The sequence below is a fragment of the Tachysurus fulvidraco genome, chromosome 12, assembly GCF_022655615.1.
Source record: "Tachysurus fulvidraco isolate hzauxx_2018 chromosome 12, HZAU_PFXX_2.0, whole genome shotgun sequence".
Lineage (NCBI taxonomy): Eukaryota > Metazoa > Chordata > Actinopteri > Siluriformes > Bagridae > Tachysurus > Tachysurus fulvidraco.
The window spans coordinates 21718755-21735963 of NC_062529.1; the positions used below are offsets into that span (position 1 = coordinate 21718755).

The 17209-nt window shown below is 37.6% G+C and overlaps 2 protein-coding genes across 4 annotated transcripts; one reads left to right on the plus strand and one right to left on the minus strand.

Moving 5' to 3' along the window:
• Positions 1–758: 758 nt before the first annotated feature.
• LOC125146092 lies at positions 759–8465 on the minus strand. Of its 2 annotated transcripts, XR_007144607.1 has the most exons (3): positions 6794–8465; positions 2141–2521; positions 759–1876 (listed from the first exon to the last, which is right to left on the minus strand). XR_007144607.1 is itself a non-coding variant. In XM_047821918.1 (2 exons), exons 1-2 carry the CDS (start codon positions 7381–7383, stop codon positions 2215–2217), a joined length of 897 nt encoding a protein of 298 aa, XP_047677874.1. In that variant the 5' UTR covers positions 7384–8465; the 3' UTR covers positions 759–2214. The 2 variants fall into 2 exon arrangements, 1 of the variants encoding a protein (XP_047677874.1); XM_047821918.1 differs by having other exon boundaries at positions 759–2521.
• On the plus strand, positions 2473–15664 carry LOC113640557. 2 transcript variants are annotated; one of them, XM_047821919.1, is made up of 2 exons: positions 2473–2566; positions 14341–15664. In XM_047821919.1, exon 2 carries the CDS (start codon positions 14361–14363, stop codon positions 15249–15251), a length of 891 nt encoding a protein of 296 aa, XP_047677875.1. In that variant the 5' UTR covers positions 2473–2566; positions 14341–14360; the 3' UTR covers positions 15252–15664. The 2 variants fall into 2 exon arrangements, with proteins under 2 accessions (XP_047677875.1, XP_026998878.2); XM_027143077.2 differs by lacking the exon at positions 2473–2566 and adding an exon at positions 12962–14212.
• The last annotated feature ends 1545 nt before the right edge of the window (positions 15665–17209 follow it).

Consider the following 17209-nt stretch of genomic DNA (forward strand, 5'->3'; position numbering starts at 1 on the left):
TTATTTATGTAGGTTCTATAAGGAACAGTGGGAGGAGACAATGGAAAAAGCTTGGATAATTTGGAAAAAGGAACAGCTTGGATAATTTCCCTAACAGACCACCAGAGAGCGATAGGGCGATGTGTCAAGACCTTTTCCATGTCATTGTTCATGTTTGCCTTTGTACTTTTCTTTGTTTTTGTTTTGTTTGCTACTGTTTATCTGTGTTGTGTGTTTTAAAGTTTAAAATAAACTAAGTTTGTTTTATCCTACAATTAGATTTGGAATTATGTACGACTTATTGTCTTAAATACGTCAGACATTTATGATAAAATCACAGGTAACATTCCCTTCTGATAACTCATATGTAGGCAGTAACTTAAAATGGCACCTTACATTCAAATGGACAACAGATAAAGCTATAAAATGCTTAGATAATCTAATTAAAAAGATGAGGAATTTAGTCAACATGGCCTGATAACACAGAGGGTTGTGACTTTTACCTCCAGTGATGAGACAGAGACTGATGTGGATGATACTACATAATAATAAGAGAAGTCAAAACTGTGTCAGTAATGTTGTTTTTTACAAGTACATTATGTTATAAATGTTATTTTAAAATTACAGCAATTTCAATGCAGCAAATCTATTTAGTTCAAATTCATTTTCTGCATTTTCTGAAGAGGAAGTCTGTACAAATTGTAAAAAAAATTCAAAAGTAAAAATATTAACATTTTAAAAAATAGAAAATATACACACAATGTTCATGATCTAAAATAACTTTTAAAATAACGTCTATTTTTTTTTTGTTCTTTTGTTTTGATTAACAGACTCTGTAAACAATAAACCGCATATTTTACGGTAAAAAAAAACAGCAGCTGTACAGTAGTCAGAACTTTACTGTCAAAAATACAGTAGGAACGTTATTGTGTGTATGGGATTGCACCCATTACTGTATTTTTTTTTTTACGGTTTATAGCTGTCTAATCAATATTTATGTTGTTAAAAAAGTTTATATCTGTCAAATTACAGTGTTTACATTGTAATAATTACGGTTCATAACCATCTTTTTTACAGCTCAAAACTGTTTAATTTAAAGGTTTATTTTGTAATAATTACTGTTAAAACCTATAATTATTTCACAAAGCAGGCAGGAAACTATTTAAACTAAGAAAAATTATTAAATATGTAAATGCTGTTATACTATTTTTTATTATAAATAACCAGTGAATTCAAAGCATCATTTAATCACACTAGCTGGGAGCTAGAAGAGATAGAAGTTACATTTCTAAACATTCAGATTTTACCTTTAAAAACTATTAAGAGTACTTTCATTCTTATTGATGAACACAAACCTACATCAAATCATCAAAACCCATCAAAATCTATTAATAGACTAGGACATCAGTGTGGTCCTATGTATTTTTTAACAAAGACTGGCAGGCATTTAAAACAACATTAATGTATTTTTCTGTTCTAAACTGCCACTTTAATCTGAGCATCGGAAGATACAGTAGGTAAAGGTTCAGATAAATATTTGAAGGTACAAGTGCTTACAGAGTATAGTATATTGTTACCAGTATACATGTGGTTACAAGTGAAAGTGAAGTGAATTACAGCTGAGTATTGTGACACATACTCAGAATTCGTTCTCTGAGTTTAACCGATCCAAAGAGCACACACAGCAGCGAACACACACACACCGTGAACACACATCCGGAGTAGTGGCAGCCATTTATGCTGCGGCACCCGGGGAGCAGTTGGGAGTTCAGTGCCTTGCTCAAAGTCACCTCAGCCGTGGCAGCCCGAGAACCCACAACCTTAGGGTTAGGAGTCAGACTCTCTAACCATTAGGCCACGACTTCCCCACAACTCAAGTCATTAACATCTGTTGCACCTTATAATATTTTATATATAATATGTTTACACACACACACACACACACACACACACACACACACACACACACACACACACACACACACACACACAAACACACACACACATATAAGTACATATTGCATATAATGTGTAGTGCCACTTTAAGTATGCCCAATAGTACACTGACTATAGTGTGTACTGACTATGTATGAGCAAATTGCAATTTTCACCTGTCAAGTCATTATCTGTATAATTGTTTCTGCAAAAGAATTTAACTCACCAAGGTACATGTGCTGTGGTGATATGACAATAAAAGTGACTTCACTTAATTCAACATTTCGATGTTTATAAAGTTTAAACTTGGAAACCATTTGCAGGCCACCTTTGCAAAGTCTCTCGCCACTCATGATCAGAAAGGTCAGAGATTAGGGTGAAGACTCTTGGGTTCGCTTGGAGTCGCTTTTTGTTTTTCCACAACTTTTGTGCCCTTTTCAGGAAGTCAAGCACAGATGCCAGATCAGTAGGGTAGTGAATGTTGAAACAGTAGTAACTGCCAAACATTAGGCAAACAGCAGTGATGAAAGTAGTGATGTCGTCGTTCACAATCTTACGGTCCACACAGAGCATGAATCGAACAGCAGCATACTGTAACAGGAGCGTCCTGTGGATACATTTCAATTCGATGAAGACATGTACATGTAACAAGGTAATTGTGTATTTACATATGACTATCATACACATAGCAGTTTATTTAGTACTGCCCTGAAAAACTATTTAACATAATACAGTAGATTTCTACACAGGTGGGCACGGTGGCTTAGTGGTTAGCACGTTTGCCTCATACTTCCAGGGTTGGGGGATTCGATTCCTGCCTCCGCCTTGTGTATGTGGAGTTTGCATGTTCTCCCTGTGCCTCGGGGGTTTCCTCCGGGAACTCTGGTTTCCTCCCCCGGTCCAAAGACTTGCTGGGGCAGTCGTGGCCTAATGGTTAGAGAGTCTGACTCGTAACCCGAAGGTTGTGGGCTCGAGTCTCTTGCCGGCCCTTGAGCAAGGCACTGAATCCCCCCAACTGCTCCCCGGGCGCCGCAGCATAAATGGCTGCCCACTGCTCCGGGGGGGGGGGGGGGGGGGGGTGTGTGTGTGTGTGTTCACTGCTGTGCATGTGCACTTTGGATGGGTTAAATGCAGAGAACGAATTCTGAGTATGGGTCACCGTACTTAGCCGTATGTCACGTCACTGTTTTAAGTAGGTTGACTGGAATCTCTGGAAAATTTTCCGTAGTGTGTGTGTGAGTGAATGAGAGTGTGTGTGTGCCCTGCGATAGGTTGGCACTCCGTCCAGGGTGTATCCTGCCTTGATGCCCGATGACGCCTGAGATAGGCACAGGCTACCCGTGACCCGAGGTAGTTTGGAAAAGCGGTAGAAAATGAATGAAAATAAATAATTTCTACACATTCTACAACACAAATTACTAACTCCATTTAATAAAATAGGTTCAAAGGTTTAGATGCCCCAAATGATTAATACTGTCTAATGTTACATAAAAGATGAACATTCTGTTTTGTTGTTCAGTAGTCTCATTTAATTTGAGACATTAAACAAAATCCATTAGGTCCTGAACATGCATTGAATTTGCAGCATCCAAATATTTGACCATGACCCTCATCTTTTAACACTAATGACAATTATAAGATACACAACTATTACCCGAGTCTCTCAAATGTCCACATTATTTAAAGACAAATCTCAAAATTATACAGTCAGTGGTAGAAAGGGACTAAATCAGTGGAGGAACTAGCGTTTTATACATGGGGTGTCCAGGGGGTGGCCAAGGCAACTTTTTAGGGGGTCCACATGTCTCTACTACATAATGATGAAGGAGCTCCTCTTATTCATCAAAATAGGAGAGAAGTAGAAGAATCATGTCTTTCACATCCTCAGAGCAACCATTTGTCTGTCCTCTCAAAACTTGTAATTTTGTGCTAGCCTGTAAGACATGCTTGTTCTTGGATGCGCAAACATTCCTCATGAAGTTCAACAGCCTATTTCCTTTTCTGTCAAAGCTGTTCAGGAAGGTCTCTTTAAGACCAGCAAGGGCCAAACTGTCCCAGGCCATCAGACAGGCAAAGAGCGTGCACGCCCAGAGAATCCACAGCCACTTACAGGACAGCCTCACTTTTTTTCCAATTAAATTATTTCCATTGATAATAATAATAATAATAATAATAATACATTTTATTTAAAGGCGCCTTTCTAACACTCAAGGTCACCGTACAAAAGAAGAAGAAAAACAACAAAAAATATAGTTATACAATACTTACATAGAAAAAAAAAAAAAAATGGACCAACATTACAAATCATGATCTAGAATATGCTAAACTAAACAGATGAGTTTTAAGCTGAGATTTAAATGATGAAAGAGAATCAACATTACGGAGCTCAGATGGAAGTGAGTTCCAGAGCTGAGGTGCAGAGTAACTGAAAGCTCTGTTCCCCATCGTTACAAGACGGACAGAGGGAACAATGAAATGAGTGGAAGAAGAAGACCTAAGAGTGCGAGTTGGTTTTGGAGTATGAAGAAGATCAAGAAGATATGAAGGTGCAAGATTGTGGATAGCTTTAAATGTTAGAAGAAGAATTTTATACTTGATACGAAAATTAATGGGAAGCCAGTGTAGCTGTTCCAGAACAGGAGTAATATGATGGATAGAGGGAGTACGAGTGATAATACGGGCAGAAGAGTTTTGAACGAGTTGCAGCTTATGAAGGGTTTTGTGAGGAAGCCCAATAAGAAGAGAATTACAGTAGTCAAGCCGGGAGGTTACTAGACTGTGAATAAGAGTGGTGGTAGATTGAGTGGTGAGAAAGGAACGAAGCCTATTGATATTTCGAAGGTGAAAGTATGCAGCCCGAGTAACATTATTTACATGTGAGGTAAAAGAAAGGGTACTATCAAAGATGACACCAAGACTCTTAACCTGAGATGAGGGAGCTATGAGAGATTCATCAATGGAAATAAGAAAATTCGAAAATTTGTTAAGCACAGTTTTTGTGCCTATAAGGAGAAATTCTGTTTTATTGCTATTTAGTTTAAGAAAATTTGCTGAAAACCATGATTTTATGTCAATGAGACAATCAGAAAGAGCAGATGGAGGGAGTTTGGAATGTGGTTTTGTGGAAAGGTAGAGCTGGGTGTCATCCGCATAGCAATGAAACTTAACCTGATGTTTATGAAAAATATGACCAAGGGGTAAAAGGTAAGTAATAAATAACAAAGGGCCAAGAACAGAGCCCTGGGGAACACCAGAGGTAACGGAAACTACAGAAGAGGTGAATGATTTTAGTTGAACAAACTGTGTGCGATCAGAGAGATATGAATGAAACCATTTCAGAGGCGTGTTGGTGATGCCAATAGTGGAAAGCCTGTCTAAAAGAATATCGTGGGAAATTGTATCAAAAGCTGCACTCAGATCAAGGAGAAGGAGGATGGATAGTAAACCAGAATCAGCTGCTATAAGCAAATCATTTGTGACTTTTAATAGAGCTGTTTCAGTGCTATGAAATGGGCGAAAACCAGATTGGAATTGTTCATATAGATTATTGCCAGACAAGTGGATATGAAGTTGAGCAGCAACAACTTTTTCTAAAATTTTAGAAATGAAAGGAAGATTAGAAATAGGACGAAAATGATTAAGGTTGTTGGTGTCCAAACCTGGTTTCTTTAGAATTGGAGTTACAGCAGCTGTTTTGAAAAGAGAAGGAACAGCCCCAGTGGTAAGGGAAGAATAAATAATATCCATAATAAACTGGGACAGAGAGGAAGCAGTAGCCTAAACAAGGACAGTTGGTAAAGGATCAAGAACACAGGTTGAAGATTTAGATTGATGAATAAGTTTTAAGATATCATCAATTGTGGGCAGAATAAACTCAGAGAACAATTGTGTAGGAACAGGTAGAACTGAGACACATGGAGTAGAAACAGGAGTGGCCATAAGTTGACGATGAATGCCTTCAATTTTTGAGGTAAAGAATGATGCTAAAGTATTGCAGAAATCAGATGAGTACAAATGAGAGGGAAGTGAGTCGGTGGGTGTTGTAAAATTTTTCAATAAGGAAAAAAGAAGCTTTGAATTCCCTTCATTAGAACCGATTAAGCCAGAATAGTATGTAGATTTAGTTTTAGCAATAGTGTCTTTATAGTGAGACATATGTTCTGAGTACATTTCCTTGTGGACAGTAAGGCCAGTTCTTCTGAAAAGTCTCTCAAGCTGTCATCCTTTTGCTTTTAATTGCCTGAGAAAAGGAGTGAACCAGGGTGCAGTAACAGTAAATGAAACAGTCCTAGTCTTAACTGGAGCAAACGTATTCAACAAATTATGGAGACTATTATTGTACTGAGAGACCAAATTATCTGGAGTGGAACAGCTGTCAGCCCTAGGAAGACTTGCAATGCTTAAAGACAAGTTGTCCAAATTAATGTCCTTGATTTTCCGGAATGATATAATACGTGAAGATTTTGATTTGAAGAGAGGAAGATCAACATTAAAGGACAGTAACAGATGATCAGTACATGGAAAAAAGTCTGCATTGAGGTTGCCTGGAGAGACACCTGAACAACAGATTAAATCCAAAGTATGTCCTTTAATATGCGTGGGAAAATTCACATGTTGCTGCAGTCCGAAGCTATCCAGACAAGATGTAAATTCTTTAGCAAGGTTGTTGTGAACATCATCCATGTGAATATTGAAATCCCCCACAAGAATTATATTTGGTGAAAGAGTAGTTATTTCATTCAAAAAAGCAGCAAAGTCAGGGATAAAATCCTTGTTAAATTTTGGTGGTCGATATACAGTGCTGATAATAGTTGGAGTAGATCCAGAGAGCCGACAAACTGCAGCCTCAAATGAGTGGGAGACAGAAACATTCACTGACCTCAGTCTCCACTTCTCACGGTAGATTATCGCCAGACCTCCTCCTCGACCAGAATCCCGTGGTTGAGAGATGTAAACAAACCCTGGCGGAATGGCGTCGTTGAGTGCAATAAAGTCATTTTGTTGCTGCCATGTTTCGGTCAAACAGAGAAAATCAATCTTGCGATTTGCAAGAAGATCCTGCACAAGATGCCCTTTACTCGTAAGAGAGCGGATGTTAAGAAGACCGAAACTGACAGCGCTGTTGTTGCTTGGTCTGGTAGCCGAGTTAGCCGAGTTAGCCAGGTTCGCCAGCACACGCTGACCGGCGCGGCGACCGGCGTTCCTTGGTGGGCGTCGAACAGCTGACCATAATGACTTTATATCACTTGATTTATTAAACCAGAAGTTCCGCCGAGAGCCACGATGAATATATTTCCGCCTAGGCAGATATAAGATGTCCGGATGAGCAAGCAGTACAGGAGGTATTGAGTCATATAAACACGGACGGAAACTCAAAAGTTCAGCAGCAGAGTATTGAAACAGTACTGCGGACTGTACAAGATGCAGTACAGTCCAGGCAAGTACAAGCCATAAGCAATAGATCCTCATTGTAGTCTATGTAGTGTATATGATGCTTAATTATTGTTATCGGGGAGAGCAGCGGCAGCCAAGACGCGCCAGCGTTCACTCAGACCCGTCATACATACATTGATGTGAGCTTCTGGAAATTTGTTGGATTTTACACACATTATTCTGAGATTTTTCCTTTTGGGCATGAATAGTAAATATTATTTCTTTCTAGTGGTTGGGCAAACTTCCTTCAAAACATCAAGACATCATTCAAACTCTCAACCCTTCGAGCTCTAAGCCAACACCTTAACCACTGAGCTACCACTTTACCCTTTTACAGCACCACAATTTCAAAATCACTATTTTGTTACAGTATATTTCTGTTGTTTTTTTTTTCAAATAAATTAACAACACAGTAGTTATTATTTTATGTATATATTATGCCAATAATGACAAAGTATATTGTTTCAATTTTTTTTTCACAGGAAACATACTGTATATTTTATTCTGTATTCTTCTTTAATTCTTCTCTGTTGTTTTTTTTAATTACATACAAATGAATGTGAAATGAAAATAATTACAATTAACATGTTGCTTATTATATAAATGTTTTTGACCATTCTATCAATTTATTATTTTTCTTTTACATTAAAACTCTGTAATTCTGCCTACACATTTACTTTTGTAACTTTTTTTCAGCAAGTGTGTGAGAGCATTCGAAACTTAGAAAAGCAGAACATGGAGAAAAAAGTGAGGAAATAATTGTGAGCAAAAAATAAAAGTGAGGAAATAATTGACTGTGAATTATGTATTATGTAAATATAGCCACACACACACACACACACACACACACACACACACACACACACACACACACACACACACACACACTGCACAATCAGCAGTAGCAGATGTATCCTTTTACCAAGTTGTAAGGGAGGTTGTGTAAGGAGAAAAGGACAGCAGCTAAAGATTCAGTAGCAGAAGTGCAGAAAAATAGATTACATAATTACTGTTAACTTTCATAATAATACACAAACTCAAGTGAAAAATAAATACAGTAGAAAATATTTGTATAGCAATATAGCAAAATTAGTAAATTGTAAAAACCCTTAACTTGCCTTTAATTCTAAAAATATTTATAAATTAAATAATTCAACAAATAATTATATAGAAATGTAGATTTAAAAAAAGCAAAAATAAAGAATGCTGGTCAGTGCTGGTATAGTGCTGGTATAGATTGGTGGCCAGCATAGTCATGGTGTTATCAAGCAAAACATGGCTGGTGTAGCTGGTTAACCAGTATGATCTTTCTGGAATGAGCTTTATGGGAACAACCTTTATTTTTGCTTGTGTATGTTTCTATGTAACACATTAATATAAGATTAAAGCACAATATATTGGAATATATTTAATTATAAGTGTGTTATTTCTTCTGCTCCCTCTTTCTTTTTGAATAAAGGACTGAAATAACAAAGCTCAAAAAGCTTTGAATAACAAAGAATAAAAACATTTAAAAATCGTTCGTTAAAGATTAAAGTGTCTCCACAGATTAAATATAGTAATACCAACAAATGTTGACTTTCCAGGCTCCATGAGGGAAGCAGCATATAAATCATACAGAATGATGGTTTTTGAAAGATTTTTTAAAGCAACTATGTTAATGAAGGTAAACGTAGTTCCTGCACTTTCCAAAAATAAATCTCACAATGTTTTCGACTATTTTATATACCTTACAGTGTCTATCGAAATTAGTATAAGTGCACGTGTTCCAGATCATCATGTTTTTGCCACCGTAATTAGGATTTTGTTTTGAGGTAAATAAAAAGCTTCCGCTTCTACACGATGAATCTGCTGATCACTGGGAATCAGAATGTTTGCACACGTGAGGTACCTGGATGACGGCTGCACGGCAGTTGTTTCAACTAGCGAAATTAAGGACTTTAACTATGACATGTTTGACCAAACACAGGTTTATTGGGTACGATGGAAGCAAGATGACTTCTTCAGGGCACAAATACTAATGCTTAAAGGTATGTAAATTAAGCAGTAGTTGTTTTATCGTAACTTGTTCACTCCACATTATAAACAAATGAGTGATATATAGTTTTGTTTCTTATAAAGAATAAAGAAGACACAGAGCAGGAGTTGTCTAAAGGCAAATGACTCCGGGTAACACCTCTTAAAAAAACATGGTCATCGCCACCACATACTACTTGTTACTCGCTAAAAGAGAGAGCGGAAGCTAAGACCAAAAATGTGTGTTGTAAAGGTTATATTGTGTAACGTTATTTGTGCACGTGTGTAAATTACAGTGTGATGGCAAATGTCATTGTCCAATAAATATTTTAAACAAACATATTTTAAACTTAACTTTATATATAAAGAAATCCATGTAAATGATAGAAATATCCAGAATGTTTTTCTTTATTAAAAAGTGAATTGCAATTCTCTAGAAAATTGTCTTGGTCTTTATATAACTATGAATATGCACTACGAAATGTGATATGTAACAAATGGGTTTTGTTGTGGTCTTGCTGGGATTATACTAGCATCCAAAAGACATCATATGTTGACCAGCACACCAGCATCCCAGGCTTGTCGGCCGGCACACCAGCAACCAGCACTTAATGCTGGACTAGCATACCACTGTTGTAAAAAATCTCATAGAAATAATTAAAATATTATTCCTTACAATACTATAACCAAAGTAAAGTATTAGGCCTTGCAAAATATTACAATTGCTGTCATAAGACATATGTAGGCGATGTTGTGGGCCGGGGATGTTTGTTGTGGTCATGGGCTTGGTGGAGGTGGCCGGATTCGGGGCTGTCGGGCCTACTCAGTCTGGGCGCGTTTGTGGTGGCAGCTGCAGACTTGTTGTGTGGAGTGGAGGAGGCCATGGTTCCCAGACCTTGGCTCATGGATTGTTGTGGAGGGTGGGGGGGACCATGGTTCTCAGACCTTAGCTCATAGCGATAACTTGTTATGTAGAATGAAAGAGACATTGGTTCACAGAACTAGGCCCATAGAGCTAAGGGGAGGAAAGGGGTGGGCATGTGGTGCCCAGACCTTAGCTCATAAACTTGTTGTGCAGACTGAAGAAGGCCTAGGTGTTTAGTCTGAGGTCATGAAAAATAAGGGAAGGAAAATCCATAAATGGGCATATGGGTGAAAGGTAATGGGAAATAAGGGGAAATTAGGTCAGTGTGTTTAGAAAACATAGGAGGTGATTCCGGTAAATAAGGTGATATGGCACCTGGTGGATGTTTTTATTTTTGCAAGGACGTCGCGAGAATTCTTGTTTTTCTTGATTGATTTTGCATGACATGCTCTTTTTGGGGGTTTTCATTTGTTACTTTTAATTTGGCAACTTTGTTACTTTTAATTTGGCAATTTCTCTTATAATTTGTTGGCTGATTGACCACAATAAAGAAGTCATTCTCATCCAGGTCTGAGGAGTTTTCTCAGTATTTTTGTAGTAATTATAGAGTTAACAGTTAAGTCTATCTAACACAGTTTTTAGTAACCAAAAAAGTCTAAGTGTGGAGATCACCCTGCGATGTGTCGACTTGGAGACCGGCTCTGAGTTCCGACACCACCATCCCAGGCTGGTCGGCTAGCACACCAGCAACCAGTACCTAATGCTGGACCAGCATACAACCATCCCAAGCTGGTCCTAGCATGCAAAACATACCTTATGCTGGACCAGCAATGCTGTTTTTTTTAGTAGGGTTTCTGGGACTTTTCAGGGCCTTGGGTTTTGGCAAGTGAAATTCAGTTCAATTCATTTCATGTTTATTTGTATAGCGCTTTTTACAATTGAAATTGTCTCAACTGACATCTCAAACAGATGAGTATTCAGCCTTTGTAAGTCTCCTGAAACAAACTGATACCGGTGGGTTTCACAAAAGGCTTGTGCTTTCTAGATGATCTTCCCATCCTGATAACAATGGGCAGTCGTGGCCTAAAGGTTAGAGAGTCTGACTTGTAACCCGAATGTTGTGGGTTCGAGTCTCGGGCCGGCCACGACTGAGGTGCCCTTGATCAAGACACTGAATCCCCCCCCAACTGCTCCCCGGGCGCCGCAGCATAAATGGCTGCCCACTGTTCCGGCTGCCCACTGCTCCGGGTGTGTGTTCACGGTCTGTGTGTTCACTGCTGTGTGTGTAGACTTTGGATGGGTTAAATGCAGAGAACGAATTCTGAGTATGTCACTTCACTATATTCAAACCCACTGGGTGGGTGATGGTCTCGTACATCCTGAGAACCGGCTCTTCTCCTCCACAGTTCTGTTCTTTGTACCACTTCATCAGATCAGTGAGGGGAAAAGTTAAGCGATAATTGCCGTAGCAGGATTTTTTTAGTTTGAAGACAGGTGATGTGGTGAACTTCTCCAGGAAAGGCTTCTGTTAATTCAGCTCTTGTGCTTCCTCATATATTGCTTCTTTGATTATCTTATTTTCTCTTTTTGAATTTTTAAGTCCCACCATGAGAACTCACCATTAGGAGGTCTGAACTGCTCAGACTTCAGTATCCCCCTGAATCCTGTCTCCTCAGTAACATGGGCCACATCTGAAACACAAAATTTAACTCGACTTGGGTAGGGTGGGATCTTCTTCATTAAGTACTTCATCATGGGATGCTGAGGAGTCACCACTTTCTTTGTCAGTCTGCATAAACTCAAGTGATGTCCTGTGATGAAGTGCTTCATTTCCAATGTGAATTCTTACTCTATAGAAATATAACAAAAATGTGCATTGTATACATATTAATAGCTTAATTATTCAATGCAGATGCTTCATACTTGATCTTGAAGAAAAACATTACAAGCAAATAATAAAAAATGATTTGTTTTGTTTTTTAGATATTAAACATTTATATTCATACACACACAGATCAGGCATAACATCATGACAATATTGTGTATCACTTTTGATAGATACTGACCACTGCAGACAGACAACAGCTGCAGTGTTGGAGATGCTCTGACCCAATCGTCTAGTCATTATAATTTGGACCTTGTCAAATTCGCTCTAACCCTTATGCTTGCCCATTTAATCTAACACATCAACTTTGAGGTGCTGTGATGAATTGATATACAACTTCATAATGTTTAATATATTTATATATTTTAAATGTCTGTGACATTTAAATCTCTTATTCATAACTCAATCCCATGCTATCGTGTTACTGACCCTTCGCACCCTGGACATAACCTCTTTCAGCTCCACCCTTCTGGCAGGCACTACAGATCTCTGCTTACTAAAACTGCCAGACACAGGAACAGTTTCTTTCCCTAGACAATCACCCTGATCAACAACTCACCATAATTACATTCACTGCTTCATATCTATAAGTTCTGCATTATCAGGACCGTCAGTCATCACATCGTCTGTATATTACACACTACCGCTGCTGTATATTGTACAAAAAGCATAATATTGCACAATATTGTTATTTGCACTCCCACACTTTATGTACATTACTGATTGTTCATATTCCATATTCATATTTTATATATTTTATTCATTCTATATCCTCATTTTATACTCATTCTGTCTACATTGCATCTCATCGTCTGCATTGTTTTCTTGTATAGTATTGTGTTATTTATGTACCTTTTGAGAGTCACAAACTGCTGGAACCAAGTTCCTTGTGTGTGTCAACACACTTGGCCAAAAAATCTGATTCTGATTCTGAGGAAACAGAAAAGGCTTCTCCAGCCAAGGTTTCTGTTAATTCAGCTCTTGTGCTTCCTCATATATGATGGCATCTCTGCTTATCTTATTTCCTCTTTTAATTTTTAAGTCCCACCATGAGAACTCACTGTTATTAGGTCTGAACTGCTCAGGCTTCAGTATCCCCCTGAATCCTGTCTCCTCAGTAACATGGGCTACATCTGAAACAAAAAATCTAACGACATGGATAGAGTGGGATCTTCATTAAGTACTTCTTCATGGGATGCTGAGGAGTCACCACTTTCTTTGTCAGTTTGCATAAACTCAAGTGATGTCCTGTGATGAAGCGCTTCATTTCCATGAATTTCTGTGAATTCTTGCTCTATAGAATTTTAACAAAAATGTACATTGTATACATATTAATAGCTTAATTATGCAATGCAGATGCTTCATAAGCTCAAACTTGATCTTGAAAAAATACATTACAAGCAAATAATAAAAAATTATTTGTTTTGTTTTTTAGATATTAAACATTTATATTCATGCACACACAGATCAGTGACATTTAAATCTCTTATTCATAACTCAATCCCATGCTATCGTGTTAAAATCAGATGAGGTATAGAGAATTAACCGCATTTCTTCTTTTTTTTAACTATGCCAAAACCACAGAGTGTTTTCTTGTTACATTGGAAAAACACAACACAATTGAGGGTTAAAAAATCTGCTTCGTTGTCTGCAATGTTTCCTGTGTGTGTTAAAGCAGGCTGAAAGAGACAAGGCAACATATTTATATTAAATATTGTTTAATTAAACATTAATCTGGATAGAATGTATGGCCTGAAATAAACCTTCACATGCACATTTGAACACTATCTAATAAATATATATGCAGTTTTGAAATCCACAGTCTTTCCTGCACTGAAATTGATGTTTGCTAATGTGGTAAATTCTAGCATTGTGAATTGAATATGTATATATAATGATATAGCTTTAATAAAGACAGGACTTCCTTAATAAAAACAGGACTTGTCAAATACAAATCTTGTCACTGTCCTCTAAGCGTCATTTACTGTATGCCTTCATATGGGAAGTAAAAGGCACGATATTAAGGAAGAGTTGGCCAGAACACTCATCGGTAAGCTGATTGCACCAGTTAGTTGATCTACATCCTGAATCCTGAAAAGGTAAAAAGTTTAGCTTTTTATATGCTTTATAACATGAATTTAAATAAGTTTGAGCTTATGAAGCATCTGCATTGAATAATTAAGCTATTAATATGTATACAATGTACATTTTTGTTATATTTCTATAGAGCAAGAATTCACATTGGAAATGAAGCGCTTCATCACAGGACATCACTTGAGTTTATGCAGACTGACAAGGAAAGTGGTGACTCCTCAGCATCCCATGATGAAGTACTTAATGAAGAAGATCCCACCCTACCCAAGTCCAGTTAAATTTTGTGTTTCAGATGTGGCCCATGTTACTGAGGAGACAGGATTCAGGGGGATACTGAAGTCTGAGCAGTTCAGACCTCCTAACAGTGAGTTCTCATGGTGGGACTTAAAAATTAATAAAGAGGAGATAAGAGCAGCAGAGAAGCGATATGTGAAGAAGAACTTCTCAAACACGGCACAAGATCTGAATGAACAGAAGCCGTTCCTGGAGAAGTTTACCACATCACCTCTCTTCAAACTAAAAAAATCCCGCTACGGCAATTATCGCTTTACGTTTCCCCTCACTGATCTGATGCAGTGGTACAAAGAACAGAACTGTGGAGGAGAAGAGCCAGTTCTCAGGATGTACGAGACCATCACCTACAAACAGAAGATTGTGTACGCTGTCCTGATTCACAGTCCTGAGGATAACGAGCGTTTTGGTGAATATCCGCTTCTTGAAGCGAGTGAGTGGGTTCGTTATCAGGATGGGAAGATCATCTGGAAAGCACAAGCCATTTGTGAAACCCATCGGTATCAGTTGGTTTCAGGAGAAGTACAAAGGCTGAATACTCATCTGTTTTATGTCTGGGATCAGGTTAGTTTAGTCTTTCACTTGCCAAAACCTAAGGCCCTGAAAATCCCCACAGAACGACTTATAGAAGCTCTTGAGGCCTGTAAACTTGACAAAATAGATCTTTCCAGGTGCCAAAGCCAAAAAAGCAAAAAGGAGCGCTTCTTGAAAGCAAAGATAAATGTGAGTGAGTTGAAAAAGAATATGAAATGATGACATAAAATACAAATAAACCCATAATTGTTAATCATTTGAAGCAGCAGTTAAATAAGAAAGAGGATGAAGATCAAACAAAACTGTGCTAATTAATAGAAATGACAAAATACCACTAAGGAGGTTGATCGTGTCGTATTTTTATAGAATTGGTGATGCTACAATGTTAAATGTTCGTATCTAATTTTAAAAAAAATAGTAAAATAGCACAAAATAACACAATATCTTCAATATCAATATCTCATTATAAATATCAAAATAATGTTTTTAACATATTTTTATTCCAAAATTAACTATTTAAACATGTGGTTTTTAATGTATTTGATATGAAATGTTGACTTTTTTAATATATTTAATATATGTTAATAGATAGGAGAACTGTTTAAAAATTGTTTTGGATCATGAATAAAAATGCTTGATTTACAGTAAAGAGAATTTTGCTTCACCCTTTTATTTTTGGTCAGTTATGTTTAGCGTGTTTAAAATTGGGACATAAATTCATATATATTATTGCATTTTTTCATTTTCTTGGTGTAACAAGCTTGACTCAAGACTGAACATAAGAGCTCTCCTTCAGTAGATTCAGATACTGTACAGTTGTGGCTCATCTGTAGATCGGATTCCTCTCAACACAATCCACCTACTGGGAGTAAACTGGAAGATTAGAGTATGTGGAAGCAAACCCGTGTGAATAAAAGGAGAATGTGAGAACGTCCACTTCAGGAAAACACGTGTTAATAAATACAGTGTACAGTCATCATCATGAGGTCACATTACATGATGTGTTTTTGAAAAACTATAATTATATCTGATGACAACTGGATTTTTTAGCATCTTAGCAAATTTTTGGGACAGTTGGCAATAAATCACACTCACAGACATGCTTGCATCTTTGAAAGGGTTGCGTCTTTGAACCCCAGGTCCACCTAATTGCCACTGCTTGGCCCTTGAGCAAGGCCCTTAAGACTCAATTGCTCAGCTATATAAATGTATATAAGAATAACTGGGTCTCCCAACAGCATAAAAGAGAGCACAACAGAGGCATTTTCATGTCAGGGTATATAAAACAGGGTACCACCCAATATTCCATGTTACTGATGAGACATCACCTCTCTTCAAGCTAGAGGAATCCCGCTATGGCAATCGTCACTTCACTTTCCCCCTCACTGATCTAATGCAGTGGTAGAAAGAACATGATGAGATAGATCTACATTAAGACATTATACTGCCACTCACTGTTGACTGTACACTGTTTATTAACACGTGTTTTCCTGAAGTGGAATTTCACATGTTCTCCTTGTATTGACATGGGTTTCCTTCAACATGCTCTGATCTTCTAGTTTACTCCCAGTAGGTGGATTGTGTACAGAGCAAACTGAAACATCCCCTGACCGGCTCCTGCTACCTATCAGCCTCCCCTTTATCTGAGTTTACTGAAGGAGAGCTCTTGAGGAGATAAAACTTGATGAGATAGAACTTGATGAGATAGATCTCTTGATGTATAAACTTGTGAATTTTATACACAATCGGTCTCCCTCCAAGATGTTACTAATACAGGGCTCTCAGGTTTTGAAGGCAAGAGTGACATCTCCAACCCCCACCCAAACACAACAATGGAGGTGTTTTTGTGTTTGGTAAGGATCACTAAACACAATTTATCAACTATAAAGTATTTATTCAATTTCCATTTATTAATTTCTGTGTGTGTGTGTGTGTGTGTGTGTGTGTGTGTGTGTGTGTGTGTGTGTGTGTGTGTGAGCATTAGAATGTGTAAGCACTAAAACCAAGGCAGCTTGTTCTGAAATTGATAAATTTGATAAAACATACATTTGATTTGATAAGATTGATAAACCATACTATTGATAAGTAGTATGTTTTTCTGTGAGACAACTACAATATGTGGAGGGAGAGCGTGACAAAAGACCCAAATGAGTGACTGTCACTCTCAATGCATGACA

Coding starts and splice junctions, on each gene's coding strand:
- LOC125146092 (XM_047821918.1), bottom strand. CDS start 7,383: ATGAGGATCTATTGCTTATGGCTTGTACTTGCCTGGACTGTACTGCAT. Junction 2,522..6,793: donor CGTGAGAAGTGGAGACTGAG/GTCAGTGAATGT, acceptor ATGTATCCACAG/GACGCTCCTGTTACAGTATG.
- LOC113640557 (XM_047821919.1), top strand. CDS start 14,361: ATGAAGCGCTTCATCACAGGACATCACTTGAGTTTATGCAGACTGACA.